The sequence below is a fragment of the Myodes glareolus genome, chromosome 11, assembly GCF_982192425.1.
Source record: "Myodes glareolus chromosome 11, mMyoGla1.1, whole genome shotgun sequence".
Classification (NCBI taxonomy): domain Eukaryota; kingdom Metazoa; phylum Chordata; class Mammalia; order Rodentia; family Cricetidae; genus Myodes; species Myodes glareolus.
In genome coordinates this window covers 12,103,770-12,124,190 of record NC_142036.1, presented here as the reverse complement: position 1 = coordinate 12,124,190, position 20,421 = coordinate 12,103,770, and the positions used below count along the sequence as shown (strand labels likewise).

At 38.6% G+C, this 20,421-nt stretch overlaps 1 pseudogene and 1 gene segment (V, D, J or C); both read right to left on the bottom strand.

The window, feature by feature from the left end:
* Positions 1 to 2,201: 2,201 nt before the first annotated feature.
* On the bottom strand, positions 2,202 to 2,728 carry LOC148120404 (immunoglobulin heavy variable 3-23 pseudogene; annotated as a pseudogene). Its single transcript, XR_015739307.1, has 2 exons — positions 2,611 to 2,728; positions 2,202 to 2,521 (listed from the first exon to the last, which is right to left on the bottom strand). The product of XR_015739307.1 is annotated as an immunoglobulin heavy variable 3-23 pseudogene (transcript).
* An 8,882-nt stretch (positions 2,729 to 11,610) lies between these two features.
* LOC148120403 (immunoglobulin heavy variable 3-21-like) lies at positions 11,611 to 12,258 on the bottom strand. The segment is given in 2 exon segments: positions 11,611 to 12,029; positions 12,131 to 12,258. Coding segments are annotated over 2 exon segments (480 nt in total).
* Positions 12,259 to 20,421: the final 8,163 nt, after the last annotated feature.

Here is a 20,421-nt window from a genome sequence, read left to right as displayed (position 1 = left end):
TATAGTTGAACCACAGCATGTGCTGGAATCCCACTACTCATGATCAACACCACACACATGAATGAAAAGTTAAAAATAAGAACAGACTTCATATATGAGTAACAATGTCTGCCACAGACCATAAATAGGAAGACAGGGCGTCTTGAGCTGTGTTCTCTGCCTCTGGTGCTTTGAGAGCCACCTAGATCTTAAAGAATAGAGCAAGTTTCTGTGGTCAGATGATGCTGTCGTAACCTCTATAATGTAAACTATATATATGATGAGAAAGTATTCATTTCTAAAGCCAGCACTCAGACTCACAGACATATGCACACAGACAGATACACAACAACAAAGACAATCCTTTCCACAAACACACTTACAAGAGCAGATGGCTATATGTATATAAGCATTCTATGCTATTTGAAAATTTTCTTTTCCCACCTATGTCATTCATTCTGTTTAAAAACAAATCACCATGCTCACTTATAAAGTGAATTCACTGATTTATCCCAATTCTATCTCTCCTTTCTCTCTCTCCTTTAACCCTTCTGTCCTCTCCTACTCTCATGTCTCTTCTTTTCTCTCCTCCTTTCCTTTTTGACTTACTGCACCAATTGTGGTTCTTTTGTCTACTCTTCCAGGAGTGAGATTGAAGGGTCACAACATCTTGTGTAATTTTCTGAGGAACCCCCAGAATTAGGTAGAACCACATTCTCATTTCAATAGCACAGGCATCCCTTCTCCTCCATTCCCATAACACTTGGTCTTCTTCTTTCCTTGGGTAAATGCATTCATACCTTTGGTTACAGGCAACTAATTCTTTTGGGTTTAGATCCATTTCTGTGGTTGTTAAAAATCTTAGCTTTACACTACCTCTTCTTCTCATATGCCCTGGTCAAGGTAAAGCATCCCAATCAGAATGTGGAGGGCAGAACAATGTGTGCTCATGAGGAAATCACCTCTCAACTCTGGGTTCCCAGTGCTATCTGTTAACTTTCTGACTCAGAACTTAAAGAAGTGAGGGAAAGGAGCTTTTCTTGGAAACAAAAATTAAACTATTCTATTGGATGACAGAAACCATAACCTTTAACAGGGTGAGCAATCAACAACAGTATTTATTATTCAATATGAGAAATATAATGATTAAAAATTACCATTTAAATCAAGGTTGCATATAAACTACACAAGAATCAGACCATTGACAAAATCACAGAATTGGATGAAAACTTTTTAAAATGTACTGTTTTAATTAGGAGTGTATGCTTCTGTGTGGATAGTGTAGTGCTCTTGGAGACAAAAAGAAGGCAAAGAGTCCTCCAGACTCACATATGGTTCTGATATAACTGCATCTTCTAGGGTTCCAATCATCTTTGGCTTCTTCAGGAACTGATGCAGGTCAAAAGACAGGATCACTTGAGCTCAGTGTGATGATCTGAATTTTGTTCAGGTAAAAGACATCCTACATTTTAAAAGTAACTATAATGGGGATGTGAACTCAGAATTCCCAGAACTCAGAACTCAGAATCCATAACTAAAAAGAATGGAAAGAAAGGAAGAAAGGAAGAAAGGAAGAAAGGAAGAAAGGAAGAAAGGAAGAAAGAAAGAAAGAAAGAAAGAAAGAAAGAAAGAAAGAAAGAAAGGGATGTGGCAGTCAACCGTCAACAAGGTATCCCATATAGGGAATGTGGAGATTGAACAATCACTGGTAATTACTGGAAAATCAGACTATTCAGTCATTGAGATCCAAGACCAGTGATAAAATTTGTCTCTAAACAAGTGTTGCAGATTGTTTGAGAAATGCTTTATATATCACCACACACACACACACACACACACACACACACACACACACACACACACAAGCACACACACCGAGAGTAGTGAGAGAGAAAGAGTGAGAGCGAGAGAGATTGAGACAGACACAGGTAAACAGAGAGATAAAGGGTAACAGGGAGAAACACTATAATAAAACAGCACACACAACACAACAGAAAACAGAAATTTGAATAAACATTTGGGCCTTCAAAGATTACTACACACTATATCTGTAGAGCAAAACCCTAAGTGTGATATGGAGAGGCCGTGCAGACAGAAATGTCCAGTCTTCCATGCTTCTCTGAGCAGGCTCTACTGTGACCCCTATTTCTAAGTGCTCTCAGCGCCCCCTGCTGGTTCTGTGTTCCCCACAGGGGCATTTGTGTCTGAGCTCACAGTAACATTCACTCACTGTGCCTTAGCACACAGTAATACATGGCTGTGTCCTCAGACCTCAGACTGCTCATTTCCAGGTACAGAGTGTTCTTGGCATTGTCTCTGGAGATTGTGAACCGGCCCTTCACAGCGTCGATATAGGTCGTGATACCACCCTCTTTACTAATGGATGCGACCCACTCCAGTCCCTTCCCGGGAGTCTGGCGGACCCAGTTCATTGGGTAACTACTAAAGGTGAATCCAGAGGCTGCACAAGTGAGTTTCAGGGACTTCCCAGGCTGCACTAAGCCTCCACCAGACTCTGACAACTGCACTTCACACTGGACACCTGTAAATACAAAAAATTCTGGTTAGAAAATTGACACAGAAGAATTTTTTTCTTCCTCGTGTACACACCATCTCATGTCTATGAATTACCCTTTAAAATAAGGACAAAGAAACCCAATATGAACTCAAAGTCCATGGTGAGTGTCCTGTGTTTAGTGCTGATCCCTGACTAGGAAGTCTTGGGAATCCACAGCTGGTCTCCTCTGCCAGAGCTGCAGCGTCAGGACAGGACTGTTTTTTTATGGGCAAAGGAAGCCTTATTTGCATACTTTTTGTCATAGCAGGCTCTGTAGTTGGACCTGAGCAGAAGGCAGTACTCAGAGCAGATATAAGACATCATGCATATTGATGACAGTTATAGAAATTGAAGTATTAATGTAGCTCTGTATACATACTTTCCTTGTTAGGGATTCACTGCATTTTATTTAGTCCCCTCTCACTATATGCATAGAAAATGCTGTGTTTCCACACTGTCATGTCTCTTTAGGGTCAATTTGAAATAGAAGAGCTCCACACATAGCTGTGTTTCTAGATATAAGCTTTGTCTGTCCCTGTCTCTGCCGGACATGGCTTCTTGCTGAGGTGAATCCTGACAGGAACACTTGAAAGTTTTCTGAATTTTACTCAGTTCTTAGAGGTGCTATCATATGCTCCATGGAATTTTGCAAATGACAGATTCCTTGTTCTGTCTTCCTTTCAGGGATTGCCATGGAGACATATTTGTGTTTGCAGCACTTAGTTGTTTGCATCCTGAAGTTCTCCCTATGATCACTTTGTATTTTTCACTTTGCCTTTCCCACCTCAGTACCAGGCAACACATGGGTGGCTTCATGTTGTCTTAGGTCACTTTTATTTCTAAATATTTATACTTTAATCATAATTGGGGCATTTAATAAGTGCCTGTAACCAAACACAATACCTTTGCATCAATTTTGTGTTTTCAGAAACCTTTGTTTTTATTTCTCAAATTCTCATGCTTTGCTTTGTACATACTCAGTCCTTTTTCTCACTACACCCAACTTTTCCTTTGAAATCTCCTGTATTACCCTGTGCTTTTTCCGTCTAGTTATTCATTTAAGATGTCTTTTCCTGTCTTGATTTCCATTCTAGTTCCAAGCCTACACAACAGAAGCCAGAACACCAAACACACAGAGTCTCAAACACACAATCTGGATTCTCTATAGGGCAGAAACTGTCCTTCCCAATCTTCAATATTTTGTATGATATAAAATTTCCAGCACCATTCAAATTCTCCCATGGTTCAGAGAACACTGATGAAGGGGAGGGCGGAAGAATGTAAGGAGTGGAGCACAGGGAGGGCTGCTGTGAAATGCTGTCTTCTGGACATGACATGGATATCACAATCATGGACTCATAATGGCTGCTCTTGTCTGTATAACCCCACCTGGGTTTAAGCCAGCCAAATCCTGTTAATACAGGGCTGATAATTCCTTGTCTCTCTGCTCACTGAGGGGAAGTTGGAAATATGTTTTTCTGGACAAGGTATATAGTCATTCTTTTTTGAGGTTATGGTCACTTGTATGTTTCCTATGTTGCAGTGCTTGAGTTCACATATGGGCATCACTAACTTTGCTTAAGTAAGTATAAGGTTGGTAAGGATGCATGTTTGGAAGATGTGGGAGGAGCTAGGGGGAAAACATCACCCATAGGGATCCTAAACAGAACGATTAAATAAAATCTGTTAAAACTGTATAGCTGAAGCTTAAAACAAAAATTCAGAAAGCAAATGATTTAGGAACATTGGTAAATATCAAATAACTTGGTATGCAACTTTATGTGGGATCATCTTTCCATCCAGCTAAGAATGAATGTAGTCTTTCACTTCTAAAAGATCTATTTTCAGATAATTCTATACATGATTTGTACAATATCTTCCCACATTCAGTTAGTTGTTACTTTACCCTAAGGTGACAATATCCCATCATCAATCAGTATTAGGAGAAAAACATATCATTCTTGCCCTACCCTTTGAAGACTCATGCTGAAGGAGCAGATATTCTCATGTTAGATTACATTTATGTGTCTTCTATGTATCCCCTTTTATTTAAAATTATCTAGAATGAATCACAGGACATACGGAATGAAAGAGAATTTCAAGGTCATGTCTATAAAAATATTATTTCTTTACTACTCTAGAGGGAAAACTTAACCTTTGCCTATATGTTTAATAATGTATTTACCTTAATGTGAATAAGGTAATTCATATTGGTAGGATCCCCATAAAGAGTTTTGGATATTCTTGGTCTAAAGTAAAAACCTGGGATTAGAATAGAGGTATTTGTTCTAATATATTTTAGGTCCAACAAACTCATTAAAATTTTACCCTATTCATCCACTTCAGGAGAAACCATGTAAGCTGATCCTCACACTGACCCTGGATAATATGACACTGGAACCTTTGAGTTCAACATAGTGTGGAATTATTTAATTCACAGTTATGTGTTCTTCTGTCAGGATTCTAAGAATGTAGTCAGTGTGATCTCTTAAGCTTCATCAAACACTATTGGTGTCCTTGCTTAAATTTCAGGAAAGGCCTCAGTCTCAGGTGAAAAGATTCTTTTTCTTTTTAAATCGGCCCCAAGTCTATGATCCATTAACATGGAGCCCACAGCCAAACGGCTTCTTGGAAGATACTTGTATAACTCACACATGAGACACCTACTCTTCATGTCACCAACAACAGAGAGTGTAGAGAAGTAATTTTGGGAGTTACAAAAGCACAACAAAAGCACAAACTCTGAAAATCATAGAACTCAGGTGTCTATGGGAAGGACTGGAGAGAGATGGAGCAGAAACTGGAGCTGATGTCTGCTGGGATGTACATATATGTGGCTGAGAAATTTGTGGTCTGAGTTACAAATGAGCCTATAGAGGAATCATTTGCTTGGATTTTGAAATGCAAACTAATTTTTATCAAATGCTAATGTTCAAAACTAGAATTTTGCAACAATTATAACAACTGTACACTTTTATAAGGTCCTATTTGTTTAAAAGTAAAAAAAAACTGTGATGGTTCATTTTCTGAAGTAACTTTGGAAATTAACATCAATTCAGGGCAGTTGTGGTTTCTCTATCACAAGTTTAGAAATAAAGAGGATGAATGAAAGATTATTCAAAATTTCTAAACTGTATTACAAAATTGGCAATCAGCAAATTTTGCAATTTCATACTCCTGATTTTATATATGTGTGTGTGTGTATGTGTGTGTGTATATTTTTATAAATATATGTATATATGGGATATATAAAATTAATGTGCTGTTTTGTCTAACAAGAAGCAATTAACCATCTTAGTGGATTGTGGTTGAACCCAGATGTATTAGTGTTTAATTTAAAAGAAAGATTAATAGGTTATGACAAATAAGGGGTATTCTAGAAGATTTCCTTGTGTAAAAGAAGAAAAAAACAAAGATTATAGCATCACGCAGCTATAAATGAAGCATATTCCAGGACTTCCTAGTTTCTTAAGTTACCACCTTTCTTTATGGGAATACCTGTTGGTCCTCCATATCCCATGCTTGCTGCGGGAGCTACTTCTGCTCCTTCATCCAATAGCCTTTAAAATACCAGCATACTTTGGCATGGTCCCTTTTGTTTTCAAAAGCAGCAGTAGCTGTGTGCTTGCTCTCTTGCTTCCGGTTCTGCTTCTGGCTACTAGACTCCTTTCCTGATCACTCAGATGGCTGTTGTCTGGAATGGAAATCTGTAAGTTTTTTCCCTTTAAATAAATAACCATTTTATTAATCATAATTCCAAACTGGTGTGGGATTGTTTGTGACTTATGCCTTCATCTGGTGCCCAACCTTTGATTTTAGAACCCCACCCCCATTCCCGGCTCTGCTGCCTGCCACCAGCTTGGCTTGGCACGAGTCTCCCTCAGCTGTGGCCTGTGCATGGAGCCCACAATTCAATATAGACGATCGCGCAGTGCCTTTTCTTGGTGCAATTCTTTATATTTTCTCTTCACATGCCTTGGATTGGCTTAAGTCCCCACACATCCTATTATTTGCCTCTACATGTGGATTTAAACTTCGAGGCTCCACAGGCTCAGACAGCATCTGCGTGCCTGGTTTGCTCTTTTCTGAGTGGTGTTTAAATCCCCCTTGCAGCACAGCGCTTAAGTAGTGCAAGTCAGAGTGCAAGGGGTTGTTGAATGCTGCAACCCCTTGGGGCAACTCTTTGTCACACGGAGGCATGTGCAGCTTCCAGGTTGCTGTTCTCTACCCCTGGATTCTGGGTTTCGGGTTCCATGTATAGGATTGATTTAATTACATTTACTTTATTGAGCAACTCATATTTCCTAGTTTTTAACAAATACTAAGGTGGACACTGAAGCAGGACCACATTTCTGTCACCTTTGCATTGGTTCTAGTCATGACTTGGCAATATTGCCACCTGCTGGATAATAGTTAATATGGTACTTTTCATTTCCTTTGCAACTTCTACTGCTTTCTTTTCTAATACAATGGATTATATCATGTGAGGTTTATATGACTATGGGGATACCTCAATTTACTGGCTACTAGGTTTCAGTTTTCTTCTCCATATTCTATCATTAAGGAAGAATATGGCACTCCTAAGAATGATACAATCTTTATGGACTAATAATGAACACCCAATTGAAAGGATTAAAATTATTGAAAATCAGAGGTTATCTTAACAAGTGGATACTATTATAGTCAAAATTTACTCCATATCCAAGGGTACTAGGAACTTATCTGAAAGGATTCATACTGTTGAATTTGATGTTAAGAAGTTATCACAAAATTTTGAAAAGGTAACAGACAGAATGTACCTCCAAGATGGCAATCTACATGATATCCAAAATAAGTTCAAGGAGGACATGTTATCTTTGAAGGGAAATGTTAAAACCTTGGAATCACAGGTGCAGAATGGGGACCAAAACTGATACCTTAGTGAAATCACTAGAAACATATGCATGTCAGGAGATTCAGACTTTAAGAGAGACAATGATAAAAAGACTTGAAATGATTGAGGAAATTATTGGAGCTGGTGAACAGAGTAAGAAAACGGTACAAGGAGGGGCTACAATGTCACCACTGGTAGTCAGAACTGGTTTACCCAGGGTTTTAGTGTCATACCCTGCAATATACTCTGACAAAGTATCAATTTCTAAAGGCTCAAAGGGAGCCAAAGAAGGTAGATGGATGCTAATGGGAATGAATGATCTAAAAAAAATTAAGCAAGCTGTCATTAATTATGGCTTGCACTCTACATTTGTTATGGAAATGATAAGGACATGGGCTTCAAATGTCACAGCTACCCACCATGATTTCTCTCAGTTAGTGTCCACAGTATTGGATGAGAGACCTTCCTTGATGTTTGAAATTTATTTCAGAGAAGAATCCAAACATATGGAACAGCAAGAAAGAGCAAAAGTTGTAGCAGTTTCCCAAGATCAAATTTTTGGCATAGGAGCATATGCTGATCCACAGATCCAAGCTCTTTATGATAAAACAGTATTGTCCCTATGCCACAAAGCAACCTTGAATGCTTCAGATAGAATACAAGAACTAGGGAAAAGGAAAAATCATATACCAGGGTTAGGCAGGGACAGAGAGAACCCTATACTGACTTTTGCAAAGATTAATTTAGGCTCTGCAAATAGTAGTAACAGACCCAGAAGCTAGACAAATAATTCTTAAATCTCTGGCTTTTGAAAATGCAAACTTCGAATGTAAAAAGATAATTGGGCCTTTAATGTCTAGATCAGCACCTATGGATGAATGAATTCAGCAAATGATGAATGTTGAGACATTCAAATATAATGATGCATCTTGGGTAGGAGAAGCGATTTCCAAAGCAATGAGGAGGCATCAACCTGCCAAATGTTTCAATTGTGGTATATTAGGACATCTGAAAAGGGATTGCATGCAAGGAATTTCTAGGAATAATATATCCTCTGGGAATGACAAAAATAGGAGACCTCAGTTTTCAGGTATATGTAGGAAATGTGGTAAAGGCCAACACTGGACCAACGAATGCAGGTCAACAACAGACAGACAAGGCAACCTGATATCATTGGGAAACCCTTTGAGGGGCCTCTAGTAGGCCTCCAAGCCAAAAGTGGCCCAGTCATTCCCAGTTACAGTGGAGAATGTGTCTCACCAAGAAAATTTTAAAAATCCAGTGCTTCTTGTAAAAAGCAATAGTAGTCTAAGTGATGGATTAAATGTGGAGGATGAGTCAAAAAATCCAGTAGGACAGAGTAAACGGATATTTTGGCAGACTTCTATTAATGATCAAAGATCAAAGTTAAGAGTCTGTATAAATGGCATTTTTATTGCAGGCTTATTAAACATGGGTGTGGATGTAATTATCATTACTCCAGAAACTTGACATGTAAATTGGCCTCTTCAAGAGGTAGATGTTCAGTTCCTGGGAATTGGAACTCTATCTCGTGTAAAACAAAGCACGAGATAGGTTGAATGCATAGGGCCTGAAGGGAAAATAGGTAGACTAAGGCCATATATAGTCAATATTGCAATAAATTTATGAGGCCATGACCTGCTACAGCAATAGAATACCCAGATTAACATTTTTGTAGTCTCTGGAACTCATTATTCTGGGAAGGATATAATAAGGCATTAAGGAAAATGGTCACCAGTCTTTCAGGCTGTACAAGAAAATGCAGCAACTAGCAAACATTTAGAGGTACCAACAGCCCTACTTTTAAAATGGTTAACTGAAAAGCCAATATGGATTAAGCAGTGGCCTCTAGCTAGAGATAAACTACAGGTTTTAGAATAGCTGGTAGAATAGCAACTTGATGCTCACCATATTGAAGAATCAACCAGCCCTTGGAATTCTCCTGTGTTTGTTGTAAAAAAAGAAATCTGGTAAATGGAGAATGATGATAGATCTAAGAGATATCAATACAGTAATTCAACGTATGGGTCCTCTACAATCTGGAATTCCTCTACCTTCTCTGTTATCAAAAGGATGGCCTCTTAATAGTTATTGATTTGAAAGATTGTTTTTTCATTGTACCTTTACAAGAAAAGGATAGAAAAATTTGTCCTCACAGTGCCTACTTGTAATAATTCTCAGCCTACTTGGAAATATCACTGGACTATCCTTCCACAGGGGATGCTCAGTAGTACCACATTGTGCCAATATTTTGTAAGTCAGCCATTGGAAATAATTCATAAGCAATTTCCTAAGTCTATAATTTACCATTACATGGATAATATATTGTTATCTGATTCAAATAAAGATACTTTAGAAAGGATGTTTGAAGAAGTAGAGTTCTTGCCTTAATGGCTCAGCCTACATATAGTAGATAGAGTCTTAAACCTTCCCCAAGGCAATGTAACTTAGCCTCTCTAAGGAGTGGATGGGGATGGGGTGGGAGTATAAGTTCAGGTATTGGTAGGAGCGGAGGAAGTGATAACTTGAATTGGTATATAAAATGTAAAAAGATAATTTCCTTTACCTTTTTTTAAAAAAAATGAAAACCTACTCTTAATGTGGTTGTGTCCTGTAAATATTCGAAACTCAAACATTCCAAGGCTCATTTATATATTATTTTTATATAACAGAGTTATATGTTTTCAATTCAACAAGGTAGTCTGGTTTGATGTCTCAGGGCGATTGGTAATGAAAAGTCCCCAGACTATCTTAATACAAAATATACAGCTTTAATAAACAGAAGTAAGACTTACAACAGCTTAAACCAGAATCCAAATGATCCGTCCAGGCGCAGGAGCCAGGCGAAAGAGAGAGCTAGCGGGAGCATGCTTGCTAGTTTTATAGGCAAGCTTTAGCATAAGGGCGGCATGCCCCTAAAACAGAATGTGATTGGCTGAACTCCCCTATCACTGGTTCACAGAAAAACATGTTTACAATTATTGAAAGCACCATAATAGGCCAGGAGTGGTGCTGCACACCTTTAATGCAGCTCTCAGGAGGCAGAGGCAGGCAGATCTTTGTGAGGCCAGCCTGGTCTACAAGAGCTAGTTCCAGGACAGGCTCCAAAGCTACAGAGAAACAAACAAACAAACAAACAAAAAACCAAACAAACAAAGAAAGCAGCATGATATTATTTTTCTTCAGAAGAATATCTGAGGCATAGTAGCATCATTTTCAGTAACTTTTCTTTTCAAAATGAGGAAGGTCACATACTTTCCTGTGTTCCTTCCCACAGTTTTGGCATTTCAAATTGTACTGTTGAGAAATATCAAAGTGAAATTGTCCCAGGCCATGTCTTTAATTTATTATATCCTCACATAGTTTGCTAACACAGTATTGAACCTGGTGTTTTCACACCATGTAGACCATGTAGAGTTCTATGGTGCACCTTGTGGATCACATGGCCTCATATTATGGCCCTCTCACCAGCAATGCAGAAGTGTTCCCTTTACCCCACAAGCTCTCCAGCATAAATTATCATCGGTGTTTCTGATTTTGGCCATTATTAAAGGTGTAAGATGGAATCTCAGAGTTGTTTTGATTTGTATTTCTCTGATAACTGAGGATGACTAGCATTATATGCCCCTCAGCTGAAGAATGGATAAGGAAAATGTGGTACATTTAAACAATGGAATACTACACAGCAGAATAAAATGATGACATCTTGAAGTCTGCAGGCAAATGGATGGATCCAGAAAACATTATATTGAGTGAGGTTACCCTTACCAACAAAGACAATTATCATATGTACTCACTCAGAAGTGTTTTTTAAACATAAAGCAAAGGAAACCAGTCCACAAACCACAATACCAGAAAACCTAGACAACAATGAGAATCCTAAGAGAGACATACATGGATCTAATCTTCATGGGATGTAGTAAAAGACAAGATTTCCTAAGAAAATTGGGAGCATGAGAACCCTGGGGGACGGTTGAATGGGAAGGTAGAAGAAGCAAGGGTTCAAAGAAAAATGTGTAGTTCAATAAAATCAGTATTATAAAGAGAAAAGAACTGTGGTGTTTATTTCTTTGAATAAATCCATTATCAAAGGTTTTATAAAGAGTTAACCAAGGTCTGATGGAAATAAGAGGCAATCACTACAATGGCCTGTCTCAGGCATCAGTCCAGCCTTTTATGTATTGCTGGACAGGTCTTACCTGACCCAGTGTGCTCTCTGCGCCCCCTGCTGGTCATAAGCTCCCTGCATGGAGGTTTTGTGTCTGAGTTCACAGTAACTTTGCATCACTGTGAATACAGTGCAGTAATACATGGCTGTGTCCTCAAGCCTCAGACTGCTCATTTCCAGGTACACGTTGTTCTTGGCATTGTCTCTGGAGATGGTGAATCGGCCTTTCACGGCATCAGCATATTCGATGTTACTACTATCACCACTAATATCTGCGACCCATTCCAAGCCTTTCCCTGGAGCCTGGCGGATCCAGCTCATGTAGTAATCACTGAAGGTAAATCCAGAGGCAGCACAGGAGATTTTCAGGGACTTTCCAGGCTGCACCAAGCCTCCTCCAGACTCCACCAGCTGCACCTCACACTGGCCACCTAGAAACACAGAGAATGCTGGTCAGAAGACTGTTACTGAAGCTATTTTTCTTTCTCATTTCCACAGAACACACAGACAGCATCTCCTCTCCATTAATTACCACTTAAAATAGCAGCAAGGAAAAGCCAAAGGAGCCACAATTCCATGGTAAGTGATCTTTGCTCAGTGCTGATCATTGAATGGGAGGACCTGGGAATCCAGGACTGGGCTCCTCTGCCAGAGCTGCAGGGTCAGGGCAGGGCTGGTTTTCATGGGCACAGAGAAGCCTTATTTGCATGACTTCCTCCTGTAGCAAGCTTTGGTGTTGGGCCCTTGGGGGAAGGCAGTGCTCAGAGCAGATATAAGGCATCAAAGACCATGATGACAGTTACAGAAACTGACATAATAAAGAACCTCCATGTGACCTTTTCCTTGCTAAGGATTCACCACACTTCACTTAGTTCTCTTTCTTGTAGGTGCTCAGAACATACTGTGTTTCCACACTGTTGTGTCTCCTTAGTATATGTATGTAATTTAAAAGAGCCACAAGCTGTTGTTTTTCTATATAGGAGCTCTGTCTTTCCCAGTCTCTGGACTAGACATGGCTTCTCCAAAATATGGATCTTGGACAGGGTCGCATCTACCAGGAGAGGTTAGCAGAACTCATTCCTTGTGTCAGGAGCACCTTGGAATTTTCTGAATTTTACATATTTATGAGACCATGATGTGCTCAGGCCATAAAAGGTTACAAATGAAACAACATTTGTCGCTACTGCTCTGCTTTTGCTCATGGTGTTGAACACATCAGTAGATAACAGATGGGGACAATTTAAAACTGTAAATTGTTCTAATGAAAAATGAATGGTTGGATGTGGGGAAGTCTACACAACTGCTACCACAGTCACACACATACAATTACACTTTTAGATACAGCCATACACCAACACACACATACACACAGACACACACACACACACATCATCATCATCATCATCATCATCATCATCATCATCATCTACATTCACATGTAGAAACAAGTACTTGCAGCAGAGGGACTGAATTTCTTTCTTCCTGTGTTTTGACACGATCACTCTGGTGGGAGTGAACTTATTATGTAGACCATGCTGATGTTGAACCATGAGAGATTTTCTTGCTCCTGTTTCCCTGACAACTGGGCTTAAAGTGTGAACTACATTTTCTTGACCATCTCATACAGATTTTGTAAAAATTTGAAGCATTTTTAATAGAAAGATTTCTTACCATTATTTCCTTCCTTCTTATGTCCTTCCTCTTTTCCAACTTGTCCAGCTCCATAACTTGCAGAGTTTTACAGTGATTAAGGGGTTAACCTCATGGCTTTCATTTTCATATATATAATAAATGGTTTAAAAACTAATAATTGACAATATATTTTATCTTAGAAAACTCATCTTATAATACATGTATTTGTTATAGTTTTAAATGTTTTTATTAGTGTATATAATGTATAGCAACAAAATACGGGACTGATAAGATAGCTCAGGGGTAAGGAGCCTGCCTCTCTGTATGAGTACCTCAGTTGTGTTCTCAGCACTTCACTATGAAGCTGAGTGTGATGGTTTATCCTTTATTCCCAGCACTGGGAAGATGAGAACAGGAAACTCTCTGGGACTTTCCATCCCATCATTCTATCTGAACCTCAGGGCTCCAGGTTCAGGGTGAGACCCTCTCTCAACAAATAAGGTAGATGTCAACTCAGGAATACACCCAGGATCAATTTCTGACAATCATGTGCAAACATACATTGTGACAATTAGTGTTTCCATTCATTCAAACATTTACTTTCCCCTATGTTGAACTTTGTCACTGTTTAGAAGCAAGTCATGGACGCTGTAGACCTAGACTGACTTGCTTGTTATTACGGGAAGCAAGAACAGGACTCTTGTGACTCAGTGTATACTTTTCCTTCTCCAAAACTTTCAACTGTCCTTCTGACACTAGCCATTGCCATTCCTTTTCCAGTCAAAAGATTACGTATTTTAACTTTATTAATGTGAGAAATGGTATTTGTTCTGTATGGAGTTCTGGTCTTTTTTTTTTTAAGTTGGGCTAAGTTCTTGAATTTAAGACTTTGTGCATAAAAAACAAGCACTATAACCCAGAGCTATAGATCTAGCCCATCTATCTTTTAGAATATCACATTTCACATTTTCCTACAGAAAATTGCAATTTTATTACAGAATTGGGTTATCCAATTCTAAAATAAACATCAGCCTCCCCAAGTTCTTCTTGATGTCTGCACTTATGCCTGTATGTAAGAGAGAAGAAAATTGTAGGATCAATGTTCTGTGCATCAATCTCCAGATGGTAGTGTATGAAGGATAAAGGAAAATGAAGAAGAGAGAGAGAGAGAGAGAGAGAGAGAGAGAGAGAGAGAGAGAGAGAGAGGGAGACTTCATTCCCAGTTTGTGGCTTCTATCCAGAATCTGGACTACATGAAATGATAACATTATTATCTACTGGAAAGATTCATAGCCTTTGCTAGAATCTTATTATTCAGGTTGAAGAACACACACCTCAATTATTGTGTCAATGAGCAAAATGGTATCTGCCACACACTGAAATGAGGAAGGCAGGGGCTGCTGAGCTGGGTTCTCAGTCACTGGTGTTCTGAATGTAACTTTGGCCCTTAGGCAGGAAGTGGAGCTGGACTGTGTTTAGAGCCTTTATAATTGAAAGGAAGATCCTGACCCTGAAATCAAACTCCAAATCCCAGTTTCCCAGGATACCTGACACCTGAGCAGGACTCTGTGAACAGAGGATGTTGTGGTAACCTCTGCAAGATAAACTATGAACATAGTATGAGAAAATATGCCTCTGTAAAGCAAACGTGGTAACTTCAAGACATAGATACAGACAAACCAACATATAACAACAGAGATAAAACTACACAAAAACACACGCGCTGAACAAATAAATATATTTATGCTAACATCTTAAGTTATTTGAAAATATTGCTTTTCAGCCTATGTCATTCATTCTACTTAAAAACAAAACATCAAGCTCATTCACAATATACCTTGATAATATTGATGTATCCTAGTACCCTTTCTCATTTGATCTCACTCCAGGTGGCCCTTTGTTCCCTGAGTTCTGTGTTGTCCTGTGGAATCAAACCTCAATGAGTGATAGAAAAGAGTCGTTTCTGAGATGAAAAATGAGTCTCTTCTTTTGATGAGAAAAAAATGTCCTAACTTTTAACAGGGAGTAGGGACAATTCAAATACAGTATTTATTAGTGAAAATGAGGAATGCATAATTGAAATGGTACTTTTTGAATCAAAGTTTCATTTACATTAAACCAGAACTCTCCCATTAAGCTAACTCCCAGAAATGAATAAGAAACTTTTAAATAAATGATTTATTTTTAATTGTGAGTATATGCTTCTGTATGGATGCTGTTGTGATCATGGAGAAATGTAGAGGTCACAGGGTCCTCAAAACTTACAAGTGGTTATGAGATACCCTGAGTCTAGGATTTACAGTCTCCAGGTTCTTCAGCTTCTCTGAGATTTTATGCTGATCATCACAGAATCACTTCTGCCTTGTGTGATGATCTGCATTTTGTTGATATCCAATTGTATCCTAAATTTAAAAAACAACGTTAATGGAGCTGTGAAAATAGCTCTGCGCTTTAGGTTCTCGCCATAGCAGAACCATTGACAGGGATCTAGACTCCGATTACAGGTCTCCAAGACTGCAAGAAGAGCTGCGTGTCAGCAAACAAGTCATTACTTCTGTGGGATGTGCAGACTGAATAATCACTGGGGCTCACTGGTCCACCACTCTAACCATTTGTGAGATCCAGGCCAGGTGATAGAGGTTGTCTTTATAAATATGGTACAGGTTGATAGATGAACGAATCACATCAACATGTACACAAATACACACATACACAGAGGGGGGAGAGGGAGAGAGGGAGAAAGAGGGGAAGAAAACAGTTTAATAAATATATTCCAAAACACACATATCACACTAGAAAACAGCAATTTGAATAAACATTTAGAAACTTGAAATCACTCTACATTACACCCGTAGAGAGGATCCCTCAATGTGGTGTGGAGAGGGAGCCCAGAAACAGAGGATTCCAGACTTTTATGCCTCTTTGAAAAGACTCTTCTGTGAACCAGAGCTCTGTGAGTGTTAGCACCCCCTGCTGGTCCTTAGGATCCTGCAGTGAGGTTTCTGTTTGAACTCCCAGTAGTATTCAATCATTGTGTGTTTTGCAGAGTGATTAACGGCTGTGTTCTCCGACCTCAGATTGCTCATTTCCAGGTACAGTGTGTCCTAGGCATTGTCTCTGGACAGGATGAATTGGCCCTTCATGGCATCAGCATAGTCGATTGAACTACTACAACCATTAATGCATGTAAATCACTCCAGCCCCAACCTTGGGGCATGGCCGACCCAGTTAATCCACTAGTCACTGAAGGTGAATCTAGAGTCTGCATAGGAGAGTCCCAGGAACTTTCAAGGCTGTACTAAATCTACCCCAGGCTCCACCAGTGACACCTCACACTGGACACCTGAAAGCAAAGAGAAATCTGGTGATGAAACTGTCCAGGAGGCATTTATTTCGTTCTCAAGGTCACACAACATGCAACAACTCATTTCTATGAATTATCTTTTAACATAATGACAAAGAAAAAACAATGTAAGTGCTCTGTGTTCAGTGGTGATCACTGAATTGGAGGACTTGGGAATCTAGGACTAGTGTCCTCTGTCAGTAGAGCTTCAGGGTCAGCAGGCCTAATTTTCATGGTCACAGAAAAGCTTTATTTGCATGTCTCCCTGCTATACTAAACCATGGAGTTGGATCTCAGGCGAAGACATTTCTCAAAGCAGATAAAAGTCATCAAAGACAATGATGACAAGTATAGAAATTGACACAGTATTGTGGTTTGGTATTCACCCTTTCCTGGTTAAGGATTCACTGCCCTTTGTTTTGCTCTCCTTTGTGCATATGAACAAAATTTGCTTTCTTTCCATGATGTCATGTCTCCTTTGTATAAATGTATAATTAAGTAGATTCACTCATGTCTGTGTGACAGGAGTTCAGTCTGTACCTCTGTATGGTCTGGACATGGCTTGTCCCTGGTGTGTCATCTGGATAGGATCTGACCCACCAGGTAATGTTTGAAGAACTCCATGACTGTGATGGGAACAGTTTGGAATATTCTGAATTTTCTCATTTCTGCGACAATGCTGTCCTTAGGCAACAGGGCACTTACAAATAAGACATGTCTTGTCATTGTCTCTCTACTACATTGTGGTTAGTATGTAGACATATTTCTGTTTTCATCAAACATTTATCCTCCTCCTGATATATTATATAACAATGTCCACCCAAGTGCAACAAAGGACAATGACCAGTGAGAAATGCAGCACACTCATTAAGTGAGGATAACTGTTGTAAATAAAAATGCCCTGGAGTTGGATCTCAGGCGAATGCATTTCTCAGAGTAGATAAAAGTCATCAAAGACAATGATGACATTTATAGAAATTGACACAGTATTGTGGTTTGGTATTCACCGTTTCCTGGTTGAGGATTCATCACCCTTTGTGTTGTTATCTTTTGTGTATATGCACAGAATTTGTTATCTTTCCATGATGTCATGTCTTCTTTGTATACATGTATAATTAAGTAGTTCCACTCATGTCTCGTGGACATGAGTTCAGTCTTTCCCCCTTTGTGGTCTAGATATGGCTTGTCCCTGGTGTGTCTTCTAGATAGGGTCTGACCCTCCAGGTAATGCTTACAGAACTCCATGTCTGTGATGGGAACAGTTTGGAATTTTATGATTTTTTTTTACTTCTGAGACAATGCTGTCTTTAGGAAACAGGACATTTATAAGTAAGACATGCCATGTAACTGTCTCTTTACCACATTGTGGTTAGTATGTAGACATATTTTTGTTTTCGTCATACTCATTTATCTGCCTCCTGATGTATTATATAACAATGTCTGTCCAAGTAAAACAAAGACCAATGGCCAGTGAGCAATGCAGCGAACTCATCAAGTGAGCATAACTGTTGTAAATAAAAATGTCCCATGTTCCCTAAAATAATCATAAGAGGCAACCGTGAAAGGGGCTTCAAGGGAACAATGAATATTTTTTCCTGTATTACAGTATAATATTTTATAGCTGTTTTCTCACTTAAAAACTTTTCAGGATGCTGATATTTGAATATCCAAATTATTGTATGGCCATATTAATTCAATAAATTATTTTACAAAAATATAACCAATGTAACTTCTATGCCCACTTTTATTTATTGGCAATTGCTGTACTGAAAACAATTAAATGAAAATTATAGGGATGCAATAACTAAAATAACAATTAATTGTGGGTGTCTCTGTGAGATTTGATACCACAGGCTTCACTTATACAGATCCAGCAGTGGGAGATAGTATAACAGTGGGATATGGAAATAATCATTGAAATGCAATCATCTATTTTAATTGAAAATGTCAATTTCTTTGGATCCACACATAGAAGTGAGAACATGTGTTCTTGTATATAAAATTTTGTGGTTTGCCCAAACTCTTTTACAGTAACATAACAGAACCATGTTTCCTTTTACAAGGCACAGGGCCCATTTCTCTCCATCCTCATAGCACTGTGATTTCTTTCTTTCCTTTAGTAAATGGGTCTTGTATTATTGGATACAAGCAACGTATCCCTTTGGCTTTAATTTTCATTTTTATGTTGATCAAAGTTGTTTGTTCTATGCAACCTACTCTGCCCACATGCATTGGCCAAGATGAAAGAACCAAAAGAGAGGATGGCGTACAGGAAAATGTCTGTTCATGAGGGCATTAGAGCTATGTGCTATCCTGAGACTCAAATTTCAGACAAGTACTAGAAATGAGTTATATTTGAGAAGAAAAATGAGACTGATCTCCTGGATTAGAAAAAAAGGTTAGGAGTTAAAGATCCTAACCTTTTACAAAGAGTAGTGGTATTTCAAAAAAAAATATTCATTAATCCACATGAGGAATACATTTTGAAATTTTCTATATGTATCAAAGCTTCATATAAACTGTGGAGCACTCACATTGGGTGAACTCTCAACAGTGGATGAGAAAATGAAATGTTTTGTTTTTAATTATGTGTGTATGTTTCTGTGTGAGTAGTGTAGTGTGCATGGGGACAAATCGAGTCCATGGGCTCTCCAGACTTACAGGTAGGTATGACTTAGAATTGAGAGTGAAGGAAATTGTAACTGTTTCCCTGCAAGAACAGTATGCACTCTGAACTTCTGAGCTGCTTCCCAAATGCACAGATGAGCAGTGGCAACCTTCCCTTTTATGTTTGCTACAGCCCAGTTCTCAACAGTTGAAATATCAAACCAATCTGCATGAACATGGAGGGCCTTGTATCTGAACAGCCAGGCATCAAGAGCACAAAATGACAACTCACCCTGTGCAACTAAAAAAGCTCATCTTAGGAAAAGTAAAATTAGGGAAGTCTGATTGTGGTTTGGACAGTGTAGAGTGAGAAGATTAATCAGTTAGTTGGAAAGGAATATCCCAAATAATGAGTTATATGGAAGTTGATCAGAGTTAATAAGAACACATCCTGTTTTCATATCCGGATAAAGTCAGTTTTAACGTTAGACAGACCACCAAACAATAACTATTTGTTTACCTGAGAAACCAGTGCTTATAAGTCTGATTTACCAAGATGCAAATGCATAAAATGGGATCTATCAAAAGCAATAATCAATTCTTTCCTTTATGGGACCTTCCTGTTGAAGAAAGAAACTGTGGGTATTTCAGTTTGCAGGGTATTGTGAGAAAATATCTTTAAATTAGGGAAGCTGTGGTTTCTCTATCACAGGTGCAAAACAAAGAGGACAAATTACAGCTCTTTTAAAGTTCTCTAGATTATAGCTGAACCTAACATCCATCAAGTTTCATAACTGCTTACTCCTTTAAAATATCTGCATTTATAAGAAAATGTGTAAACATGTACATATATATGTGTGTGTATGTAAAGCATATAAAGTTATATGTCATTCTATCTAATAACAACAAGGAGATTGCTAGTTTTCAGGGCTTGTGGGAAAAACTATTTGTTATAGTATTTGAACAAAAAGGAAGTTTATTACACTATGAAAGTGAAGAGACGCCTCTAGAGAATTTTTTGTTCTTATGTTTAGAAGAGGAAAACACAGACTCTAATATTTAAACATATTCTCTTGCAGCATAGTCTAGAACTTCTTATCTTATTAAGCAACCATATACTGGTCTTGTGAGACACTGTTGGTCCCCAACACCCCCTGCTGGCCTTGAGTGTCTCCATTTGGAGGTTTTTGTGCAGGCTCACACTGGAGTTCTCTCACTGTGCTTTTGGCACAGTAATATAT